This window comes from Glycine soja, chromosome 8, assembly GCF_004193775.1.
Source record: "Glycine soja cultivar W05 chromosome 8, ASM419377v2, whole genome shotgun sequence".
NCBI classification, from domain to species: domain Eukaryota; kingdom Viridiplantae; phylum Streptophyta; class Magnoliopsida; order Fabales; family Fabaceae; genus Glycine; species Glycine soja.
This window is the reverse complement of record NC_041009.1, coordinates 4,844,028-4,868,358: the sequence shown is the minus strand read 5'-3', so window position 1 is coordinate 4,868,358 and position 24,331 is coordinate 4,844,028. Positions and strand designations below refer to the sequence as shown.

General features: G+C 31.9%; 4 protein-coding genes across 4 annotated transcripts; 3 read left to right on the top strand and 1 right to left on the bottom strand.

Annotated features, from left to right (window-relative positions):
- Positions 1 to 39: 39 nt before the first annotated feature.
- LOC114422984 (probably inactive leucine-rich repeat receptor-like protein kinase At5g48380) lies at positions 40 to 2,763 on the top strand. Its single transcript, XM_028389565.1, has 2 exons — positions 40 to 1,153; positions 1,610 to 2,763. Exons 1-2 carry the CDS (start codon positions 233 to 235, stop codon positions 2,534 to 2,536), a joined length of 1,848 nt encoding a protein of 615 aa, XP_028245366.1. The 5' UTR covers positions 40 to 232; the 3' UTR covers positions 2,537 to 2,763.
- Positions 2,764 to 3,439: 676 nt separating this feature from the next.
- On the top strand, positions 3,440 to 4,934 carry LOC114421458. The gene is made up of 2 exons (XM_028387379.1): positions 3,440 to 4,044; positions 4,658 to 4,934. Exons 1-2 carry the CDS (start codon positions 3,805 to 3,807, stop codon positions 4,778 to 4,780), a joined length of 363 nt encoding a protein of 120 aa, XP_028243180.1. The 5' UTR covers positions 3,440 to 3,804; the 3' UTR covers positions 4,781 to 4,934.
- Positions 4,935 to 11,481: 6,547 nt separating this feature from the next.
- On the top strand, positions 11,482 to 14,784 carry LOC114421340 (sulfite exporter TauE/SafE family protein 2-like). The gene is made up of 4 exons (XM_028387220.1): positions 11,482 to 12,312; positions 13,121 to 13,255; positions 13,338 to 13,484; positions 14,133 to 14,784. The coding sequence occupies exons 1-4, from the start codon at positions 11,482 to 11,484 to the stop codon at positions 14,439 to 14,441; spliced, it is 1,422 nt and encodes a 473-aa protein (XP_028243021.1). The 3' UTR covers positions 14,442 to 14,784.
- Positions 14,785 to 15,813: 1,029 nt separating this feature from the next.
- On the bottom strand, positions 15,814 to 23,407 carry LOC114421339 (kinesin-like protein KIN-14C). Its single transcript, XM_028387219.1, has 17 exons — positions 23,213 to 23,407; positions 22,888 to 23,127; positions 22,518 to 22,662; positions 21,880 to 21,989; positions 21,669 to 21,788; positions 21,257 to 21,460; positions 20,610 to 20,819; positions 20,439 to 20,513; positions 20,133 to 20,279; positions 19,856 to 19,991; positions 19,636 to 19,745; positions 18,324 to 18,485; positions 18,034 to 18,239; positions 17,669 to 17,750; positions 17,473 to 17,577; positions 17,273 to 17,377; positions 15,814 to 16,288 (listed from the first exon to the last, which is right to left on the bottom strand). Exons 1-17 carry the CDS (start codon positions 23,237 to 23,239, stop codon positions 16,103 to 16,105), a joined length of 2,370 nt encoding a protein of 789 aa, XP_028243020.1. The 5' UTR covers positions 23,240 to 23,407; the 3' UTR covers positions 15,814 to 16,102.
- Between the last annotated feature and the right edge of the window lie 924 nt (positions 23,408 to 24,331).

Genomic DNA, 24,331 nt, shown 5'->3' with positions numbered 1-24,331 from the left:
CTGAAGTCTTATTGTTGTGGTGGTATTTAATGCTCTGCTCCGGGCACCAGTAAGATTCAAACTCATAATAACATCAAGCCAAACTCCTCACAAAATATATATGGTGAATACTTTACTAGTACTACCAATGCTCTACTTCTTAGAAGGTTGCATGATTGATGTTGAATCTCCAACACTAAACATGTTCAATGAATGCATCACAATAATCTCCATGCTCATGTAGGCTCAAATTATGTGTACGTGCAGCGAAATGGGTTTCCAAATAAAAAGGAGTATTGTGATCGAGAGATTCTTGTGTGGCTTGTTACTGGGTGTCTTAATGGTAGGTCACGGTACTGACACTGATGTATTCTGTTTAAGTTCCATTAAGGAATCCTTGGAAGACCCGCATGATTACTTTTCCAGTTGGAAGTTCAACGACGTAAACATATGTGTATTTGTTGGTGTTGAATGCTGGCAACATGGGGAGAATAAAGTGCTAAATCTCAACCTCACAAACATGGGTCTGAAGGGTGAGTTTCCACGAGGCCTTAGGGGTTGCTCTTCGTTGGTAGGCTTAGACCTTTCACACAACGAGCTCACAGGACCCATCCCATCTGATATATCCACATTACTCCCTTATGCTACTTCCATTGACCTCTCAAATAACAAGTTTAATGGGGAAATTCCACCAAGTTTGGCTAACTGCAGTTACCTGAATTCTCTTAGACTTGATAACAACATGTTAAGCGGTCATATCCCACAAGAACTTGGGCAGCTTCAAAGGATTAGAAACATTTCTTTTGCCAACAATAATTTATCAGGGCCGTTGCCTTTGTTCCGGGATGGCGTGACTAGTGCTGAAGCTTATGCGAATAATACCCAACTTTGTGGAGGGCCTTTGCCACCCTGCTCAAGCGATGATTTCCCTCAATCATTCAAGGATGGCCTTGTTGTTGGCTATGCTTTTTCGCTGACTTCTTCAATTTTCCTTTATATGTTCCTCTGTAAACCTTGGCATCAGTCAAAGCATAAAAGAAACAACAACCACTGGAATAAGGTTAAAGAAATCGGCAAATATATTTGTTCCATCTCAGGGAGGAAGACACCTTCTGAAGCTGACCCCACACACCAATTTCAAGCTCTGCACTTGCAGGATAAAGCTATGAAAGAGGTACTCTTTATCCCTCGTACTTAGCATCCAGTATCCATCTCTCTTTCTCAAACATTGCCTGCATACTCTGGATTCAAATATCTTTGTTTTCAAGATTTGGTGAATATAGGCTCAAATATGGTAAAGCTACCCTTAAATGACCCAATTTTGTTTTGAATTCTTAATAAATTTTAAGTTACGTATTTTCAAGATTTGGTAAACCAACATGTGTCTGATTCTAGGGTTATTAGGGTTGAGTCTCTTAAGTAAGACATGTGATTTGAGTCTGCTAAATAAAAAAAATGTGATTATTTTTTTTATTAAAAATTGTTAATCAGATTTTTTGGCAAAGATTAATCATTAATAAAGTTGATAGATATTTTATATTGATATTATGCCAAAAGAATGTAATAAATTGGGGTTAATGTATTATAATTAAGTTTTAACAATGACTAAAAGTTGTGCTGACATGAACAGATCTCTCTAGTAATGGAAAGAATGAAGTCCACGATGAGTTTGACCGAAATCAAAGATGCAACAGACTGCTTTTCATTAGAAAATGCCATTGGGATGGGGAAAATTGGAATAATGTATGAGGGAAGGCTAACTGATGGTTCGAACCTTGCCATTAAGAGGCTTTTTGGTTCTAAACAATTTAAGAAGGAATTTCTTTTGGAAATAAGAATTCTGGGTAAGTACAAACACAAAAATATAGTTCCCCTGCTTGGATTCTGTGTAGAAAGAAATGAGAGGATTCTGGTATACCAACACATGCCAAATGGAAGGCTTTCAAAATGGTTGCATCCTTTAGAAAGTGAAGTTACAAGATTGAATTGGCCTCAGAGGATCAAAATAGCTCTTGGGGTAGCAAGAGGCTTATCCTGGCTCCATTATACCTGCAATTTGCATGTTGTGCATCGTAATATAAGTTCGGAGTGTGTCTTGCTAGATAAGAATTTTGAACCCAAAATATCCAATTTTGGAAAGGCCAAGTTTATGAATCCCAACATTGAGGATGGTGCAAGCACGATATTTTATGTAAGTGATGGGAAGAAGGATGTCTATGATTTTGGTAGTTTGATTTTTGAGCTAATCACAGGGAAAACATTTAACGAGTTGTCGCGTTCATCATACAATGCTACTAACCTGTCTGGCAACCCATCGAATTTTTATGATGCAATTGAGGAATCTCTCATTGGGGAAGGTTTTGAAAATGAGGTCTACACTCTCATCAAAGTTGCATGTAAGTGTGTTAAGCCTTTCCCAGATGAAAGACCAACGATGCTTGAAGTTTATAACTATATGATCGATATATGGGGAGAGCGACGTAGAATAAGTGATGGTTCTGACACACTCAACGTATCTAGTTCTTCTACTAGTGTAGATGAAATTGTTGAGCTATAAAGGAATTCAACAGGCATACTCATCTAACATTCAAGAGTGTGTCTCCTTTTATATACTGAGATGTGAAGTTTCATATATATTGCTTTTTTTCACTACTCTAGAAACTTGTTTCATGGTGTGTCTCCTTCGGTATTCATCTAAGTGTGACTATCCTGTTAAATTTAAAATTTCATCTTGTAATATTCATCGCATTATCTTTTACCTTTTAAGTCATGACTCTACTTTAACTATAGTATTCATTATTCTTTCAATTTTTCTTCTATAAACAAATAATCCCTTTTGCTAACTTTGAAATATTAATACGGATAGTCTATAATCTTCTTAACTCATCTCCTCTATCGACAAATTAACCTCTAGAAGTATATAGATTTGAAAGAATATCAAGAAATTGTGTCTTGTTAAGGTTAAGTGCAGTTAAAAAATTTCTACTGAGATTAATGAAAATTAAACTCAAGTCAACTGCCCGAAGAACAAAACCAAAAACAGGAACTAGTGATGGCTGATAATCAAATACTATCTTCTTCTTTATATATAATTTTTTTGTTTGTCTTTTTTAAGGCTCTTTTCTAATTATTTTTTTACTAAAATAATCTTAATTAATTTATAATTTGTAAATTTAATAAAAAAAATTAATATTCATGCACTAATAATATAAAAATATTTTTCATTAACATCTAATAATAAATTGTTATTAATATGACTTTTTAAAGTAATTATCATAAAAATTAATAAATTATCATATTTATTAATTTATTATTGAATGACAACATAAAATTATTTTATATTATTACAATAAATAGTCTTTTTTCTCATGTACATGTATGAGAAAAAAGTATTAAAAATAAAAATAAAATGTATTTCTATGTAACTTCACTTTCTAAACACAAATTCAACTAAGTATATTTCTATAAAAAAAAAGTATTAAAAAAATAAAATAAAATGTATTGATAACCTTCCTTTATAAACAACCTCACAGGACCCATTCCATCTGATATATCCACATTACTTACTTTTGCTAGCACCATAGATCTCTCATTTAACAAATTTAATGGGGAAATTCCAGCAACTTTAGGTAACTGCACATACCCGAATACTCTTAAACTTGATGACAACATGTTAAGTGGTGATATCCCACAACAACTTGGGCAGCTTTCTAGGATTAGAAAAATTTATTTTGCCAACAATAATTTATCATGGCCGGTTCCACTGTTCCCCCTTGGCTTAACTTGTGTTGATTACACGAATAATAGTGAACTTTGTATAGGACAATGTTCAAGGAAGATCTTGCTGTAGGCTATGCTTTTTCTGTGACTTCTGTTATTGTCCTCTATATGTCTTACTGTGCATCTTGGAAACAATCGAAGCATAAAAGAAACAAGCGGTACCGGAACAAGGCTAGAGAATTCCGGAAATATATTTGCTCCATTTTTGGGAGGAAGACATCAACTCAATCTCATACCGCACACGAATTGCAACCTCCACACTTGCAAGAGAAAGCTTTCAAAGAGGTACTCTTTGTTTGTGCCTCCCATCTCTTGATTCAATTTTCTTTCGTTTTCAAGATTCTTGGTATTTAGCTAGAAACATATTTGATCACCCAATATCATTTCTGTGTGTTGAGGAACAAAAGATTAAGCTACTCTATCTTAAGCTACACTAAATTGATACTTGATAATTCTTCTCTGCCCATTCTATTTCCTTTAGTGTTTATTTATACATGACTCATGATTGTCTGTTAGTGGAAGGAAATCATGTAACAATAATATTCTTCTAACAGAATTGCACTACTAACTGCATAACAGAATTTGCTATAAACAGATTCTGTTATGACCTATGGCTAGATGGTGATGGTGCAGTAATCATTGGTGCTTCTTCCTATCACTGTGCCTAGTGAGAGAGAGCAAAGAGAAAGAAAAAAATACAAGTAGAATTGGTTATATAATGTGATGGATAGAGAGAGAGAAAAATACATCTAACTTTTCTCCTTTTCTCCTTTTCTCATCATCTCATGACATTATTATACTACTTGCATTGAATGTCCATTTAATAAATTGTAGTTGCAATGTCAATATCTTATAATTAAGTTTTAGCAATGATTAATAGTTGTGTTGGCATCAACAGATTTCGGTAGTAACAGAGAGAATGAAGTCCACAATGAAGTTCAACAAAGTCAGAGATGCAACTGATTGCTTTTCCATAGACAATGCCATTTGGAATAATGTACAAGGGAAGGTTACCAAATAGTTGGAAACTTGCAATCAAGAGACTAGTCGATTCTAAACAATTTAAGAGGCAATTTCTTTTAGAAATAAGAATTTTGGGCAAGTACAGACACAAAAATATGGTTCCCCTGCTTGGGTTCGGGTGAAGGAAAGGAAATGAAAACTTTTTTTTTTAAGATCTGCATAGTGCATTATTCCCATCACCCATGTGTGAGAGTTGAGTGACACGTAAAGCCTTATTGCCTTCTGATTTCCATTCCTCATATATTGTTTTCGTTCCCCGTTTTGTGTTTATTATCATCATACCTTGTGCCCTTCAATTCGCAGAATGTGTCCACCTTGTCGTCAAGCACAGTTATTATATGGTTGAAATTTGAAATGTTTAATCAACAATCCACGGTTTTTATTGTGTGTTTAAATTGGATTATAGGGCATTACACGTGTAAGCGTGTGAGAGAAATGGAAATGAAAAAAAGTAGCGTGCAGAAAGAAAGTGGAGGAGGAGTGGAATTCAAGATCACTTTAGCCATTTCAGTGGGGGAAAACCAGGCGCAATCAAAGGTGATATGTAGAAAGTATAGGCCACGTTAATATCTCATGTATTTTTTTTATAATATTTATCTATAAAGTTGATTATTAATCTTTATTTTTGATTAATCACTTTTAGTAAAAAAAATTTAATTACATTTTTTTTATCCATAAAACTTTAATTTGAAATCTTATTTGAGTTGATTAAGTTCAATATAACTTTTGGACGAAGATTTTTTGGTCATTATCGCATGTATTAGAAGGGAGCCATGTCTCCTTTCCCCGATTTTTTTTTAATTTTTATTTTATATGCAATGCATAATGTTATGTTTTCTTAATAAGAAAATTACAATACAGTCCTAATATAAGGAATTTTATATAAAAAAAATATAAAGTAGCAATCTTAAATCTCATAGATTATGAAGTAGCAATCTTTTTTACATATACAAGTGGTGTAATGTTTTGTATCAAATATTTTTTAATTGTGTTTAAGAACATAAGTATTTATGTTGTCCAGGTGGCATTATTCTGCCCCTTCAAATATTTATATATAAGTCTATCTCAAAACAAATACTTACACATATACAAAATATGCATATGTATTTTTTTAATAGTTGTTTTATGCACTTTTGTTTTTTTATAATATATTTATTTTCCATAAATATAATTTTTATAATGTGTGGTCAATTAATATGATTTTTTTAGTTATTTGTTAAATTTAATATGTTAATTTTAAATTTTAAAATTTTATCTTTAACCCCTTTAAGAAAATAAAACATTTTTAAAAAAATAAAGAAAAAATAAAATATTGAAAGAACATTTTCTTATTTGTAAGATCGAATCAATAATATTCCTGTAAAAAAAAGACTCAATAATATATATTAAATTATTTTTCTTAAGAGATAGCAAGTAAAATCTTAATATAACAACCGAAGAAAAAAATTACTATCCTCATTCATGTTTACCAACTGCAAATTAGAATTGGTACATGTTCTTTTTCACAAGGTGATCAACCCGTAATATTATATGCATTAATTACTTTTAGATTAAAATACTATTAATTAATTATACTAGCAAACAATTAAAAAATAGAAAAATATTAATAGCAATTGATAGTTTTAATTTATATATAAAAATAAAAATTAGGACATGTTTATTGTTTAACTAAATTAAATAATTTTCTACTAAAAAAATAATCAGTCATATTTTTTAAAAAATTAGTCACCAACTTTATAGTGAAATAAAATAAATATTTTTTTTAATTCTGATAAATTAAGTAATTAGGTCCTAATAAATAGAAATGAAAATAGTAAAAGAAAAAAAAAACATTGAAAAAAAAAACAGGAACAGACAGCCGAAAAAGACTGTTGTTGCTAGTACAAATACATCCACTATTGAAACTACTTTTTGTTTAAAAGCCAAATCCGATTGAAGAAGAAAAAACTGAATTGTATCATTTCCAGCTACACATCATTGACATTTCAATAAGAAATCATCAATAGTCGTCCAGAATCAAAGAAATAGAACTATAAAACAAAGTTGCCAATTGTTAATATGCTCTCCTAGCATTATGTACAAATATGCCTAAGTACGAAAATACATTAAATTTTTTTATTGATAAATATTAGTTAACAATTATTAATTTTTTTAGTATAGAAATCAAATTATAACATTTTTTCTTTTTCTTTTTCTTTAATTACTCAACTCACCTTATATTTTCTTACATAATATATTGAATTGATTTCATTATTATAGATATATATGACAAGGTTGGTGAATTTCAAGTTGGAAGGGGACAATAAGCTAAATTGGACAATAACTTCAGAAGTAAGAGACTGACCCAAGTAAATTAAATCGCTGGACTTACCACTTAGAGGATTGGATACATTAGAATAAAATTAATCATCATTGTTCCGCGAGAAACATTTTGGATCCATATTAAGTTTCCCATCTTCTTATGTTTCCAATAACTACTCTGAAAAATTGAACAACTAACTCAAGCCTTAACACCATCACTGGAATTCAAAATTGATGTCTGAAGATATCAGTTTTTCCAATTATTATACTCTTGAAAGGGAGGGCACTAGAGCAACTAAGCAAGGCCTAGAGCACATCATCGTGGAAGTCATAAACTACTTATATATGTCAATTCAGAGTTACTCCTAGGTAATCAACTAATTTATGTTGGGTTCAATCAATCTTACAATAAATAGAGCAAATCATATTTACATTTAGTGTCACAAAATTTCCATCCTCACACACAGCATGCCCAATGCTTATCTCCTTTATATATGCACGAATGATCATTGCTAGTGTACAAACATTCTGTCGATTGCTTGTCAGTTCTCGGTGCTAGTCCACATTGTTCCAACTTTCCAAGTGCTGGTTGGTGGCAGCCAATAGTTGAAACTTTGTATATTGACTCACATAAACTTCTAGCAATTTTATTCCACTTGCCTATCATAGTTTTTATACAACCCATTAGGTATGGGGTACTTGGATTAAATTCTAATGTTAAAAATCTTGTCTAGATCCTAAAAATTGACAACCCCCCAATCCCTTAGGTGTTTATGTGTTTGCTTGTCACTTGATGTGTGCTAAGAAACACATTGCATATCTCTAGAAGCGAATTCTCTAGATATATTAATAAATTAAAAGGTTTGTTAAAATTTGTTGGTCATATTGAAGTATTTTGGACCAGTGGATATTTATAATGAAGATTGATGAGACGTTGATAGGGATAGGTGTCTTTAATAGCTAGTACAAACCTTAAGTTTAATACAACTTTAAGAATATTTAAGAAAATAAAATTATATCTTTAGGGTTGGTTTAGCCTAATGTTCGATACATATTAAATCAAACAATATCTAAAATCCACATGAATTAATAGACTCAAACTTTGAAAAGATATCTCAGATATCCTCCTCTTTCTGATAAATTAAATGCCACACATGTATACTTGATAGTTGATTATATCTTTTCAACACTAAATAACACAAGTTTAATCACTAACAAACAATAATGTTAAAATCATTGAAACTTTTTAATGACATGCCCGTATTTCTACAAACTCTTTCAAATTAATTATATAGCCCATCAAAAATCTTGTTAGTACAAGGACTTATTCCTACTTTCGGCTTTTTAGTGAAAGACATGCACGCTGATAGGGAAAAAGAGGCTTTCTGCAATTAAATATCGCTTTCTGGAAGTGCTTAAAAAAATCAGCAAGCATATATAATGGAGGGCTGTGTCTCTCCTGCTTTTGCCTCCTTTATCAGTTTAGCTTTTAAATAATTGAAAATTTTGGCACTTTAAAGACATTAATTTGTGAATTGTCTTTATCTACCTCAGAGTCATTCGTCCAGCATGATGAATATAATGTGGTATAGTTGATGAATAATAATATCAATATAATGTAGTATAATATAATATATAGTTTGGTTGACAGATAATAGTATTTTTAAGTATATGACTAGAATTATTCTTAAAACAAAGCATATGATTAGAATTCAATTAATATCTAAATCTTTCTTTTTTAAAACCAAAGTATTTTTATTAGAAATAACCTTATTCGAATATGATAAAACTATTATAAATGAATAAATTTTACTTCAATTATTTAATGTAATTATATACTAAAGATTTAGAATTATTATGTTGAAAGAATCTCATACCATACCAATTAATGTAATGTGTTTCTCGGTAATTAATATCTAAATCTGTGTATATAGAAGAATAAATATATTGAGAGGAATTATTTTCTTAATAGAATTCGGTAATTTATAGAATTAATATATATATGCATATATAATTATTTTCTTTTTGTTTTACCCTTCTTTTCTCTCCGAATTCAAAAGGCAGCATCCGGTGGTAACTCGCAAGCAAAATGTTAAATTAGACACTTCGGAGCGTAAATGCCGAGAGATATAGAAAGAAACAAAAAACAAGTGATTTAATTTAAAATATAAAGTGATGGAGACACCATCAAAATGTCTATACATCAGAATTACATCTTCAAACTCGTGCGGACAGACACCCCACACCAGGCAAATCACAAAAAGGGGATTTTTTTTAAAAAAATTATCAAATGGGTAAAATTTAAATTAACACACGAAAATAGGTAAGTTGTATGATAACCTATAAATTCTGGATTGAAAGTAGTAAATTATTTTATAATTTTTTCTTTTTTTTCATTAACGTCGTAAAAAAAATTTATGACTTTAATCTTTTATTTTTTTAAAACACGATTTTTAAGGTTTAAGAGTTTTTTTCTTTTGTATTATTTTTCATATTACTTCAAATTTTTTGCATACTTTTAAAATTGTGAATAGTTTTTTATTTTAATTATTTATTAAGTTAATGTATTTTTTGGTTTTAATTATTTAATATTTTCTATATTTAATACTAATATTATGGATCATTGTTTTGTAAATTAGAAAATAATAAAAAGACTTAAATTTAAATAAAAAATATTAGAATATTTTGTTCGCATGTACAACAAGAGAATTTGAGGTTCAAAAAATTATAAATACATGACTCAAACAATGAGCAACCACATATATTGCTAAATTGAACGAATGGTGGCATGAGGGGAAAATTTGAGACACTTCGAATTATTTAGTACATTTAATATTTTTATTTAAATTTAAATCTTTTGTATTATTTTTTAATTTACAAAACAAATAATAATCCTTAACATTACTAAAAAAATGAAAAATATTAAATAAAACAAAAAAAGAAAACATACATTAATTTATTAAATAATTAAAATAAAAAAGTATTTAAAATTTTTAAAAAATTAAAGTCGTAAAATAATTTATAATTTTAAAATAAAAACATTACAACTTTAAAGTCGTTTTTGGAAAAAAATACAAAAGAAAAAAATTCTTATGACTTTAAAGTTGTATTTACGACTTCAATGAAAAACAAAATCATAAAATAATTTATAAATTTAAATTCAAAAGTAGTAGTTTAACTTATTCCTTTTAAAGTATTAATTTAAATTTTATCCCATTTGATAAATTTGAAACCCCCAAACCACATGTTTAAATTGTCTTTTCGGTGCACCCATTGTTTTATAGTTTATACTTTTAGGATATCCTCATAGCAAGTTGTGTTACAGAGGTCAAAGTGGGAAAAGTCTTGTTTGATTTTGAGGTGAAAAAGTATTTTTTTTAAGTAAAAGTATTTTTTTGGTTAAAAATTTAAAATTCTTATTTTTACTTTTATTTTATTTTTATTTATTGGATTTGCATAAAATATGTGCATAAAATTTCTTACTTTTATCCAAATATGCACGTAATTATTACTAAATTTATAATACTACTTTGTTGAAAAATTCATCATTTTTGTTATTAATTTTTTTAAAAAAATTAATTAGTGCAACTAATTATTCAGAGAAATATTAATGGGCAAGATTGTTTAAATTTTTTTAAAAAATAACTTTAAAATAAATTCTTTTTTAAGAAGTAGATAAGTTGTATTTCTTAAAATAAGTTAAAAACTGTTTTTAACTAAAAATAGTTTAGACAGACATACTTAAAAAATAAAAAAAATTATTTTATTAAATAAATATTTTTTTCAACAAATAAATTTAAACAAATTGATATATTAATAATAAATTCTTTTTTTCTGATTTTAACAACAAATTTTTTTGATTTCACTATCAATTATTGAATAAAGTTTATTAACTGCCTGAGATTATCAATACAACTGCTCAGAGGTTTGCTTTGGTGATTCACTCATAATCCTGCAAGTAAGTGGGCTTCGTAATGACCCTCTTCGGCCTGTTATTGTTGCTGCTTGTTTCTGCATTATCCCCTGTTTCCTTGTTGTTACCTGCTGCATTGCTATCACTAGCTCTTAACATTTTTCGAATAAAATGGAAAGAGGAAAAAAACAAGTAAATAAAAACAAGGTAATTCTCTAATAATCAATAGTAAAAATACATTTTAAAAAATTACAATATAAAAGAAGCCTACCCTTAACATGTCATTGTTATCCCTTAAGAATTTCAATTTTCTTTTGTTCAACTTTTTTTCTACCATTGTTTTCTTTGTGCATGTGACCCTATTTGTTTTTTGCTCATCAAAAAAGGCTTTGTTACCGGTCCCTCTTTATCCCTATATAAAGGCATTAGGCCATTCAGCTATTCACTCATACTCTTTACAAATTGCTAGAACCTCTCAGAAGCAAATGAGGATTCTTCTCAGCCTCACATGTTTGGTTCTCACCTTCATCTCCTTCAATCCTTGTAATGCAGAACAAGCACAAACTATTTCAAATTCCCTCAGCATTGACCATGTCCTCCAGAAAATATATGAATGGGGAAATGGTGCACAAGGGTTGCAAGAGGCACATATTCAAATTTCTGGCCCTATAGTGGTGGCAGGAGTGTTATGTTTCATAGCTTCTTCAATATCTAGTGCTGGTGGAATTGGTGGTGGTGGACTTTTCATACCAATATTAACCATTGTGGCTAGCCTAGACCTCAAAACAGCTTCAAGTTTGTCAGCTTTCATGGTCACAGGAGGGTCAATTGCAAATGTCATGTGCAACCTTCGTGCCACAAATCCTAAACTTGGTGGCAAGTCATTGATTGACTATGACATAGCACTTTTATCAGAACCTTGTATGCTGCTAGGAGTGAGTGTTGGAGTCATATGCAACCTTGTGTTCCCAGAATGGTTGATTACCATGCTATTTGCTGTTTTTCTAACTTGGTCTACCTCAAAGACCTGCAACAGTGGAGTGGTGTTTTGGAAGATTGAGTCAGAGGAGAGAAGGAAAAATGATGGATTTGAAGGGCTAGAAAAAGGACTATTGGAAGATGAGAGTTCTGAAGAAAGGGAAGAGGGAGTTCAGGTAGAGAAAGAAAAAGAAAAGGTAAAAAGTATTGAAGAACAGGTTATGGTTCCTGAAGAAAATATAAGGGTGAGGATTCCTTGGTTGAAATTAGTGGTCTTACTCTTGGTCTGGTTCTCTTTCTTCTCCCTCTATCTTCTTCGTGGAAACAAATATGGACAGGTTAGATTTTGTTCTTTCTTGTTTATGGCTATATAGTTTTTTTTTATTTTTTATAGGCAAATGTTATAATTGTTAGTTTGTTAGTTTTTATTTAACAGAAGGGATCGAACCCGTGATCTTTCTCTCCTTTCCTTCTTTCTTAATCACCCAACTAACCTTATATCTCCTTTTATTGCTATATAGTGATGTTATAGATTTATTAAACCACATGCTTAGGTTAACATGTTCTAGATTGGCATGAACAACGAGTGCAGGAGAACAAGATTTGTGTCCCTGAGTTGACCAAATTCAATATTGAGGGGGTTTTATTTTCATTTAATTTTTATTTTTTGTTTTCAAAATGCAATATTGCTCAGAAAGCTGGTGAAGGGTGGTATAAGGTACAAAGAAAGGTTTACAATTGAGGGAGAGGGTAGACAAAGATGAAAACATAAGAAGAATATGAGAAAACATCTCCCAGTTGTTTTTATTTTATTTTTAAAAATAGTTATTTTGAAAATAAATTTTAGAACTTAATAGATTTTGGATGAAAATTTGTGTTTTTTTAGTATCAAAAAGTGAGAAGAGAATTAATGTGTTTTGTTTCCTCTATTGTTGTGATTTAAAGTCCCTTTCATTGTGGTGGAATGTAGTGGAACACAAGTAGCCGAAAATCTAGGGGCAGACCATTGTTTTCTTCTAGTTGCTAGATGTAATTGCTGTAAAGTTTCAGTCTTTCAGATGTTAATTATTTTTTCTGGTTTGTTTGTCTTATAATATATGTATGCATCTGATGAATGACCCTGTATTGCAATTGATGAAATTATAGAGTATCATTCCAATGGAGCCATGTGGTGTGGGATACTGGATTATTTCATCAGCTCAAGTCCCTCTTGCTTTATTTTTCACTGCTTGGATTGTATATAGAAAAGAAAGCCATCAAGACCAAAATCTCATGCAAGAGGTTCGTAAAACATCATACACTGAAAACTAGTTCTTGAATGTTGCTTAAGAATTAGAAACTCATTCAATCAAATTCAATGCAGGACTCATGCCTATCCTCAAATGGACCATCAAACAAGCTTATTTTTCCAATGATGGCACTGCTAGCAGGGATATTGGGTGGTGTCTTTGGAATTGGTGGTGGAATGCTGATAAGTCCACTTCTTCTACATGTTGGAATAGCTCCCGAGGTAAGTTCCATTATCATAATCGTTCAGTCTTGAATATAAGCACACACAAAAAAATCAAGATGATTTTAGAATATTAATTAACTTTATTTTCTAAAGAATAAAACTTAGATTCGGTATGTTGGGTGTTATTTTTGGTGTTCTTCAATCTGAATTGAATTTTCATCTCGATAATCTACCTAATCCTTTAATGTAAATCTTTATTTTTCATATTACCAAAATAAAACTCTAATTCTAATAGGAGAACAACACAAACAACATCTAAAGTATTGTATCTAAGTTTTTCCCTTTCCTAAACTGCCCTTTATGCTAATTGCTGGAAAACTTCAATTTTTGGGAACTTGTTTCATTTTGAAGGTTGTGCAGTTGATATCATGAGAATCAAAGGAGTTATTGGAAATAAAACCTGAATTAAATAAAGGATAGTTTAGGAATGATTTCATTAAATAAGATCAAATTAGTTGAGATTTGTTTACATTCTACACCAATATACATGATTTTTTTTTCTTAGACTAGAGAGGATGATCATAACTCGTAAGCTAATTAGGCATTAGTGGCTAGTGTGTAATCCATCAACTCGGTAATCATTATAGTGCTGCTGTGGCTGAAAAACTGGTATTGACTAAGCAATCAAATTATTTTGTTGTATAGGTCACAGCAGCAACATGTTCTTTCATGGTTTTCTTCTCATCCACCATGTCAGCCTTGCAATACCTATTGTTGGGCATGGATCACATAGAGACTGCCCTCATCTTGGCCCTAATATGTTTTGTTGCATCACTAATTGGGTTATTAGTGGTGCAGAAAGCAATTCAAAGCTATGGAAGACCATCTTTAATAGTATTTTCGGTTAGCATAGTGATGACTTTAAGTATTGTTCTAATGACTAGCTTCGGAGCCATTCGAACTTGGAAAGACTATACATCAGGGAGATACATGGGATTCAAACTACCCTGTTGAAAAACAATTTTGCTCAATCAGGTACAGTTTGCTAGAGTGGAAAAAAATGAAATGAGATGAAAGTTTTGAATTAAAATAGAGTGTAAAAGTGAGTCACACTTTATTTTATTATTTATTTCTTCTCTTTTTCTGTAAACAACGGAACCTTAGTATATGATTGCATTCTAGTATCTAGGGAAGCCTAGCATCTTTTGGCTGTTATGATATTCTCAGATTTATGTCGTGTGCAAGAACACGTAACAACTTCTAGAAAAAGAGGTAAATAAAAGATGACATCATTGTTGAAAGAAATTCTGTTGACATATTTTGTCAAAATAAGAAGAAATGTAATTCAAATCCCTTACACGTATGGTTTTGGTTTCATCACGAGATTATTATGTGTACAAGGAAAAAATTCAGTTGAAAAGAGTCTCACTTTCGTGCCGAACCATCCCTGTAAAGAGTTAGAAGACCATAAAAATAAGAAAATCGAGCAAATTGAAGAGGTTATAATTGAACCAGCATCCAAATCCAAGTTGAAGAACTACGTTTTCAGTCTTCCAAGTTTCAATCCTCTACACTATACAGAATGTTATAGGAATTATCAAAAAGTAAAATTATATGTTGAACACGAAATTAAATGGTCCTTACGATCCTTGAAATTAAATGGTCCTAAAATTAGTGAATCATAAATTTAGACTCAAATTACAAAGGTTCCTTTTATTTACCAATTATTTTATGTTGAACACGGGATGAACAACGTAAATTATCTACACACATAACCTTGCATATGTATGAAATAACCTACAAGTTGTTGGCTCAAGGGATATTGAACTCAATTTCCTTAAACAAAATCTAAAATTTAAAATTTGTGGATGAAAAAATATAATTAGGAGGAAAAATTACACTAAGGATGACCGGTGAAATAATTATTCTTCCATGTCAACTTAAATAATTCCTCACAAATAGACTTATCACAGGTAAGATGTTGAGCTCCGTTTTACATGTCAAAATTTGGGCAAATCATTAACCACTCTGATCTGTCTTTACTGAAATTCCCGAAGATAGCCTTAAATGGATACATACGAGGTAAATTTTCTTTGTGCCTAGATCGAGTCCCCGGTCCCATCCCCAGTGTCCTGTTGGCTTTTTTGTAGTGTCCCTCTGTTGTCTTGTTCTTGGCTCTTTTTTGCTGCTGTCGTTTGTAAATGATGCCAAAAACAGAGTTTCAGCCCAAAATAGCGAGGGAAGAAAAGGACTAGAATTTGTTAACATTCTGGAAAGAGCTTTGTGAGTAAAGAATCCACTAAACGGTGAAGAGTTTTATTTGATTTAGAATCAACAGGTGCTGAAAGAAAAGGACCAGGCATTTTGTTAACATTATGGGAAGAGCTTTGTGAGCAAAGAATCCACCAAACGGTTGGTGGAGTTTCATTTCATTTAGAATCAACAAGCTGCTAAATAAATTGTGAATACAATCATGTCACATCTAAATGGTACAAATTACACAAGCCTTTACAACCAATTTACACAAGCTGGATTCTCTAAAATTTTACAGTCATACAATTATCACAGCAGCAAAAATAATATATATTTCACTCTGCTGCTAAAGCAGGACAAATAAAATAATTAATGTTGGTCATGGATGAAGCGTATTGGCCAGGCAAAGAAAGAGCTCTCTTTTAACCATAGCTCAACCGGGACTCTGAGGAGCGTGTTGATGTCTGAGTCTGACGCCGTGGAATCCCAATTTCACAGGCATTGACTCTGGCTGCAAAGCGTAGAGAGCAGAGTGATTCGCCAGCTGAAGATTGATCAGGTGAGATGTTGACAAACATCAACGTTTTGGAATCCCCACCAAGATATGGCTGCCATGCATACAATATAAGTTAAAGGAGCATTAGAAGAACAAGTAAAAACAAATAGTAAACTCAGATCTTCCGTGTTCAACAATATAATAGTGTAAGCATAGAAGAACCCATTAAGTTGAGTAGCATATGTACAGCAGCATTTTCCTTCACTTCATTCATTACCAGAAATTAAAATGATAGGACACTGCCATCGCAGATTACGTTAAAATGATTGGTTTTATCCTTGATTCCTGAGTGAAACCTTTTTTACCTTGTCATCCTCTAAATTGTTATAAGTGTCATCCTTTACTCGACACTTAGAATCTTAAATTATGAATTTATGCTTTATTCTGTTGCTTTTTGTGCCTATAAAGAGGAGACAATCAAACCCTAGTAGGCAATGTATTCACCTTAGTTGTTTTCTTATACAAAGAGTTTTGTGTGAACATGATGATACTCACAAATATGCAGCAGGAGTCAAATGTTGAACACTACGGGAGATGATAGCCAAGTAGCCAACTACGGCCACAGTTACGATATTTAGGTAAATTATTATGCACTTCTTTAAGGAGAATTTGCCAAACACAATTCTACAAAAGCTCTAAAAAAATAAAAAGTTTTTTTAATTAAAAAACATAAAAAAAGTGTTTTATATAAGTTAACTTTACTCTTAAAAAAAAACTTTAGAAGCTGCTTATTAATATTACCCCAAAAACAAAACAGAATCTTCTCATTCTATTTCTATATTCTCAATCTTTATGATTCAAGAATACACTACCCAAATTTTTTTTAAAAACTTCAACTTAAAAATTTAAAATCTTGCCCAACAATGACTGTTTCTGATTATTCAATTGATATAAACCCCGGATCAAGCATATTAATGCCACCATATCAAGACATGCCATTACATTTTTTAGTAGTGTAACATTTTTACTTTTTAATATGAATACAAGAACCACCAGCTCAATTCGACAATATTGAAAATTTTAACAGTAAACAAACCTGGAGAAAGTGTGTCAGCTTTGAATTCCTAAAAGGAACATGCTCCTCTTTCTTTGCCAAAGCAAATATGACATCGCTCAAAGACGAGAGACTTTTGTTGATAGCCTGAATGTGACAGCAAAGAAAATTACTGTTATTAAAGAAAAGTAGAATTGTTGACAGAGAGCTCAAATTCACAGTAATGCAAATCAAATAGATACCTGAGTTTCCTTTAACCGGTCCCCAGTTGCCCCACTCCTTGACAGTCTTTCACTTCCAGCCAGATCAATCAGGTTTAACACACCTTGCACTTGTTTTTCAGTTCTCTACAAAATAGAAAAAAGTGCATCAGGAAATAATGTCCGGAGGACAAAAGAACAGTAACAAAATATGCTAATGAATTACAAAAGCATGTACCTCATTTCTCCCACTTATACGCAATTTAAAGACAAAGTGGCTTCTGGATGACTGTTCATTCATCTGTGTTCTTCCCACTGACCTAAAAAAACATCAGTGCCACAATTTCTTATTTTCTTAGTTCATGAATATGATATGATCCAATTATATATAGACTGTAGACCAATAACAAGGGCTCATCTATCATAAATTAAGTATTAAATTTCTAACTGAATTGAGTACACTAATATTATTCGTTATATCATAGACTGATTAGTTGAAAAGGAATAATAAGTCATCTGAAATTCATGTGGAAGAAAACATGCATTCTTGCACATGTTCATCCAGAAATGATTTGCAGGATCCAAATTCCTAAGACCACATACCTGCTTTGTGCAGCCTGTTGTAGGAGGGAGGAAATCTCATCCACGCTACAAACTTCCAGTGTGGCGAGGTCAGATTCATGTTTAATAGTGTGCTGCTTGCTGGGAGTGGGAGCACTATTTTCCGTTCGTGTATGATCATTCCCACTTGACCGATTTAATGATAACAAATCCCTGATGGTCTCATTATATATTTCATATATTGATACCTGAAAACATTTAATTAAATTTTTCAGTTTCCATTTGTAGATGTGGTCACATGAAAATTGAAAATCAGGACGAAGTATACTAACATGCATTGTGTACTTCCACCCCTGGTCTTTTAGAGACTGGCTAATCTGGAATATCTGTTCTAAAGAACGTGGTATCAATCCTTTCAGATCTGGCGCATCAGGCTTACCCATCATAGTATAGGTTTTTCCTGAACCTGTCTGTCCATATGCAAAGATGCACACCTGCCATAACAAACCATTGCCCTCTGTGTCAAGACATGGTTTAAACCCAAATCAACAAAAACAAAAGCAAGAAAACATATGAAACAAAAAGATAAACCCCCCAGCAAGCCAAGCTTATAATGGTATAATCCATTCCATTTCTGTTCTGCATCTCAAGACTGAAACTATTTTCATGGTATAAAGTATAAACACAACTTTGAGTTGTCTTAAGCCACAAAAACATCCAAGATATTAAGCATGATGAAGTCAGAAGTAGTCGACAAAGCCACCTATTTGAACAAAATACTAGGCTAGAGTTCATAACAAATAACAAATTTAGGGTGTGTTTGGTTTGCATTTTCATTTTCTGTTTTCATTTCGTGTTTTCATTTTCAGAAAACTGTTTTCATTTTCAAAAGATTAGAATTCTGAAAATATGTTTGGTTTGACTTCTTATTTTCTGTTTTCATGAAATAAAAATACTGAAAATTTATTATATATTGATTTATTATCTTTTTATATTTTTAGATTTGCTTAAAACTACATTCATTGTCACTGCAATTTCATTTTAACCGAAATGAGGTTTCTGTACTCAACTGAAAATACTGAAAACGAAAATTTATTGTTTTCATTTTCTAGTTGTTTCCTGTTTTCATTTTCACTGAAAATGTTTTCAGAACATTTTCATCACCGTTTTCTGTTTTCGGTGAAAATGAAAACAGAAAACAACCAAACCAAACACCCCCTTAAAGAATATGAACTTCAAGCATTGATAGTTGAACTTCTAAAGATAAGGCTATACTCAATAAAAAAACCTAAAAAAGAGGACAGTGAATTCGTAACAACAACCAAAGTAATTATTAATTAATGATCACTTCCTATAATAAAGGGCAAAACAGACTATCATACACTACATACAACAACAATAAAAACATTAACCTTATCCCACATGCACTGCATACATTTAAATCAAAAACAAGTATTCCAAAACTAATAATCACATAATTTTGGTTTTACCAAAAGTGCACCCAAGAAATTCGGTAGGAACTCAAATTCAAGAATTATCAAATGGCAATATTATCTTGTTGCTAACCATTTTGATACCTATTTTCCTGTGTGTCGTGTTCTGCCAGACACATACTGAACCAAAAGGAGGCAAAGTAAAAATTACCTTGAAGCCATCAAGTGCACTTTGTACCAGCTGTGATATCTCTATGAAAACGTCCTGCTGAGAAGCCTCATGATTAAACACCTTGTCAAATGTGAAATTGTACTTCTGCCCTGCTAACCGTTAAAGGATGGGATTATGATACTTGAAAAAGCATGCATACTACATGAAACTCATAAGATACAATAGCAACGGAGAGGGACAAAGAAGTTTGTCTATATACCGCTTTGTACCAAATCAATGCCCCGATCAAGCGCTTCTGTTGACGTAGGGAAAGAAACAGCCATGTCTGTTCCTGTACTGTCCTCTGGTAGGAGCGGCCGCACACGGCAGAACACACGAATATTTCCTTTTAGCTCCTGGAAATAGAAATTAATCGGATACCATTGAACTGTAATGCCTTACATCATAGTATAAGTGGAGATTTACGTTGTAACCACCAAACAAAATATATATATATATATATGTGTGTGTGTGCATGTATGTAAAGCAAGCAATACCAGGATAGTGTTGTGCAGTTTTTTCCTTAGCATCTCTCCTTCCATAACTTGAAATTCTTTATCTGCCAATTGATCCTGTAGTTCACGGATAATTCTCTTCTGCTCTTCAAACATTGTTCTTGTTTCTAAAGAAGATAAGTCAGCATTCTAACAGAAAGAAAATAAAATTTTGTGTCAGGTCTAGTTGTCAAAAAACTAAATCACTGGAAGAAAAAATCACCGAATACCATTTTTTCATTTATTTCTACAAATAATAATAATGGTAAGCAACTGCTCCATGTTAAGAATAAAAGCCAACTGCATTACCTTAAACTTTTCCTTTTCAGCAAACAACTGCTGCTGCAGTATATGTATTTGCTCTTTTTGAGATGAACAAGTCTCCTATAAAGAAACCCCATATTACATAAATCGGTGGATTTATGTAAGAAAAGAACAAAATTATAAAAGGTAGAAACAGAACAAAACAAAACAACAAACCTCAAGAGCATTTGTTTTAATCATCAACGTATCCAATTGTGTACATGTTTTCCCTGTATATTCTTTGTACTTTGCTATTTCTCCAGTTAAAGCATGTACTTGACCCAATTGGCAATCACGATCATCTCTAATTTGTTTTAACTCTTCACGAAGGCATTTGAGCTCATTTGCTAAAATTTCTTTCTGCTTTATAGCCTCGTCTTGTGAAACCTGAAAACAGAAAATAAAAGAGTAAAAAACAGAGGCAACAAACACACAAAAGAGAGACTATCAAGATACTCACAATAACAACAGGGAATTAATGCTAATAATAATAGTAATAGTAATATACAACAGTCTCTTCACAACAAGGTTAGTTATGACATTTTAAGAATTATAAACAACCTAAAATTAGAGTGCTTGCTTGAAGAAGAATGCCAGCACATTGGCATCAATAAACTGCTTGGTAAGCTACCAATATCCAGTTATTCACTTCCATTCCACACCCACTGTAGCAAAATAATTTTCAAAATGATCACATATTCCACTTGATTTTAAATATTTTTTAAAATTAACAGGAAAAATTCACGAAACAACACTCTCCATTGACAAAACATCATTAAACACTTCATAGCATGAGAAAAAATATATATATTGATACAACTTACTGTAAGAGACACCAATTGATCCTGCAATGCCTTATTGTGGCCTCTTACATTGCTAAGGCTCTCAACAATTGTTGCTTTCTCTGTTTCAAGTCGTTTATGGGCTTCATTAACAGTTTCAAGATCTGACTGAAGACGACTATTGTACTGCTGCAGGCTCATATTATACTCTTGTGATCGCTTGTACAAGTCCTCATTTGAAATGGCCTGCAAAACACAGCATTTTCAAAGGGAAAAGATAATGAGGAAATCTGCAGGAATCAAACAACAGTAACAGAAAACATGAGCATCTTTTAAGTATAGTGCATAATTTACCCAAGAGGGCAACAGATAGTTTCATATAACCTGGTGGTAAAGTTCAATAGTTTGATATTTTACCAATAACTAACTTATACAGAATATAACATAGTATTACCTTCTTCACAGCAACTGATTTCTCATCCCGAACTTTCTCAAGCTCAGCTGATTTCTCATCCCGAACTTTCTCAGCTTCAGTTCTGGCTTCCTTTTCTTTACCATAAGAATTAATTGCTTCCTAGTTGTGAAGCCACAAGGAAATGAGGCCATCAGACAATAAAGTAAAATCTCTTGAGATATTCAATCACAAAGCTAGCAGGCAACCTTACCAATTTATCCGATTCTTCCTTCACAATTCTCTCTTCTAGAGAAGAAATTGTCTTCCTCAAATCAGATACAGTCTCTTCCAACTCCTCAATCTTACTCTTCATCTCAGTCCCTGAGTAAACACAAAAAGATGTTGATAAAATGAAATAATTGTTCTATCGAATTCGACATGAATTTTTTGAACTGTCCACCAAAAACAATAGATACGATGTGGATATCTAGAGACAACAGAGTCGAACAAGATAGTTTAAAATAAAAACTATTGGGCCATTCAAATAGAGCAATTTCTTCTACAAAGCTCTTAACACAAAAACATTAACCTCAACAAGCTTTCTACATCACCAATCACCAAATAATTACAATCACTAGACTATTATTACACCGAGGAACGAAGTCAAAGAACATCCCTACTTATGAGTAAACTACTTCACCTAAACACCTACCTGCTAGCCACGCAGCATATAATACAACAATACACAAATAGCATCTCCTTCTCAAATCTCAACACAATAAATACAACACAAATCATAGCAAGCAAGCTTCTAAACACAGTTTTTTTAAGATATTTATATTTTCAATAGCATATTAACATATCCACCCAAGTTATTCTAAAAAATCTCAAAAGAGAGAGAAAACGCACCAGTATCAGTGCACTTCTTCTCAGCAGCCTCTAGCTCAGATTGAAGCTTTTCCTTTTCTTGCATATACCCTTCTTCAATTCTCTTAAACCACCGAACACAGAGCTTAAGGCGCTTAATAAGATCCATCATCTGCTCAATCTTTTTCTGCAAAAGACAAACCAAAAACAAACAAACAATCACCTAAGAATGCCTAAAAAAGGGTGATATTTTTTTATCAGCAACTGTTAATTTGTTAGAAAGTTAGTTTTGTTAGCCAGGGAATCAAACCCACAACTTCTCTTCTCTTTCTTTCACCCTTAAGCATCCAACCCACCTTCCTAGGTGATATTTTTATTGACTGATTGATTAAATGAAGAACATCACAAATACCTTATTATCATAGGTGTTCCCCTTCTTCTTCTCATTGAGCAACGCCTCCACCTCGTCCTTCGTGAAATCAACGACGACGGCGCCTTCGGCCGCATCGGCAGTGTCACTCGTTGCTGTGGTGTTGGTGACGACCGAAAACGGCGTTCTGACCCTACTACCGCCCTGCTGTCGGTCCATCTTGTCAGCTCCGAGGATCCTGCGACGCTTGTCGAGAGAAGCTTCTTCGGGGCCCACCTTTTTCTGAAACAGAAGAAAACGATGTCGTTGAGAGGGTAAAGCTCCTCCGTTTGGATAGCAATAAAATGAATGAAAAATTAGCACTTACGTTGGTGCTGTGGTTGCGAGAAGCCATGATGTGCGTGGCTTCGGAATTTGAAGAATGGAATTGGACTGATTAGGTAGGTTAGGGTTGACAAGAGAGTGAGAGTGAGGTTCGTGGAGCGTGGAATTTTGAATTTGGATATGGCGGCCCCAACCCTCTCTGGTTATGGAAGTTCTGCCTCGTTTTTTCAAATTAACAATTTTGAAACCAACGGTCACATTCGATTGTGCATAAGGATAAGGAAATCTTCTTATTTTTAATTCTTAATTAACCCTTTTTTTTACGTTAAATTAGTTTTATTTCTTTAAATTTATTTTTTAATTGAATTTGTTCCTCTAGTTTTTTTTATTGGATCCGTTCCCTATTTTTTTTTACTGAATAGGTTACTAAATAATGTTAAATCGGCACAAAATATATATTTTTTAGTACCATTAATTTAATTTAGACGGTAAAATCAAATTGAATCGGTTTTAAAATTAGGGGACCCAATTAAATCAAAAAAATTTAGAGGATTAAATTGAACATAAATAATAAATTAGATAATCAAAAAATTAACCTAACTTTTTTTATCATATGATATTAATACGAAATTGTTGTGCTAGAAGCAATGATTAAATATGCACACAAAATAAGTATTTTTTTCTTTTTTTTAACACGATTTATTTCATATATAATGATCAAATTATTTGGTTAAAGGATACAAATCTTATAAATATGTTCAATTTTTTTTTGCATGTTAAAGATTTTTTTTCTCTTGTAATCTTTATAAAAAAAATTTATTGTACCAATTCATCAAAGTAGTATTTTAAAACAGTAAAACCAAGTGTCAAGTCCACAAGGACTTTGACTGTACTCATAGTTGATATATGTTCAATTTTAAGTAATGAATTAATTAAATTTGATATTGGTCGAATAGTGATATAGAATATAATATTCAACATAAATAATTAAGCATAGCACATTAAAGAGATTGAATACAAATATTCTGGAGGTGAGTTATGAGTTAAAGTATAATTATGGAACGTGTTGAGACTCAACATGCCAAAACTACTTTTGATGTAACATTAAAGATTTTTTACTATTTAACGTTATTTTGATTATTACCTTCATCTAATAACTTAC

Coding starts and splice junctions, on each gene's coding strand:
- LOC114422984 (XM_028389565.1), top strand. CDS start 233: ATGTGTACGTGCAGCGAAATGGGTTTCCAAATAAAAAGGAGTATTGTG. Junction 1,154..1,609: donor AGGATAAAGCTATGAAAGAG/GTACTCTTTATC, acceptor TGACATGAACAG/ATCTCTCTAGTAATGGAAAG.
- LOC114421458 (XM_028387379.1), top strand. CDS start 3,805: ATGTTCAAGGAAGATCTTGCTGTAGGCTATGCTTTTTCTGTGACTTCT. Junction 4,045..4,657: donor AAGAGAAAGCTTTCAAAGAG/GTACTCTTTGTT, acceptor TGGCATCAACAG/ATTTCGGTAGTAACAGAGAG.
- LOC114421340 (XM_028387220.1), top strand. CDS start 11,482: ATGAGGATTCTTCTCAGCCTCACATGTTTGGTTCTCACCTTCATCTCC. Junction 13,256..13,337: donor ACCAAAATCTCATGCAAGAG/GTTCGTAAAACA, acceptor AATTCAATGCAG/GACTCATGCCTATCCTCAAA. Junction 13,485..14,132: donor ATGTTGGAATAGCTCCCGAG/GTAAGTTCCATT, acceptor TTTGTTGTATAG/GTCACAGCAGCAACATGTTC.
- LOC114421339 (XM_028387219.1), bottom strand. CDS start 23,239: ATGGCTTCTCGCAACCACAGCACCAAC. Junction 22,663..22,887: donor GGAACACCTATGATAATAAG/GTATTTGTGATG, acceptor TGTCTTTTGCAG/AAAAAGATTGAGCAGATGAT. Junction 17,378..17,472: donor ACCGGTTAAAGGAAACTCAG/GTATCTATTTGA, acceptor TGTCACATTCAG/GCTATCAACAAAAGTCTCTC.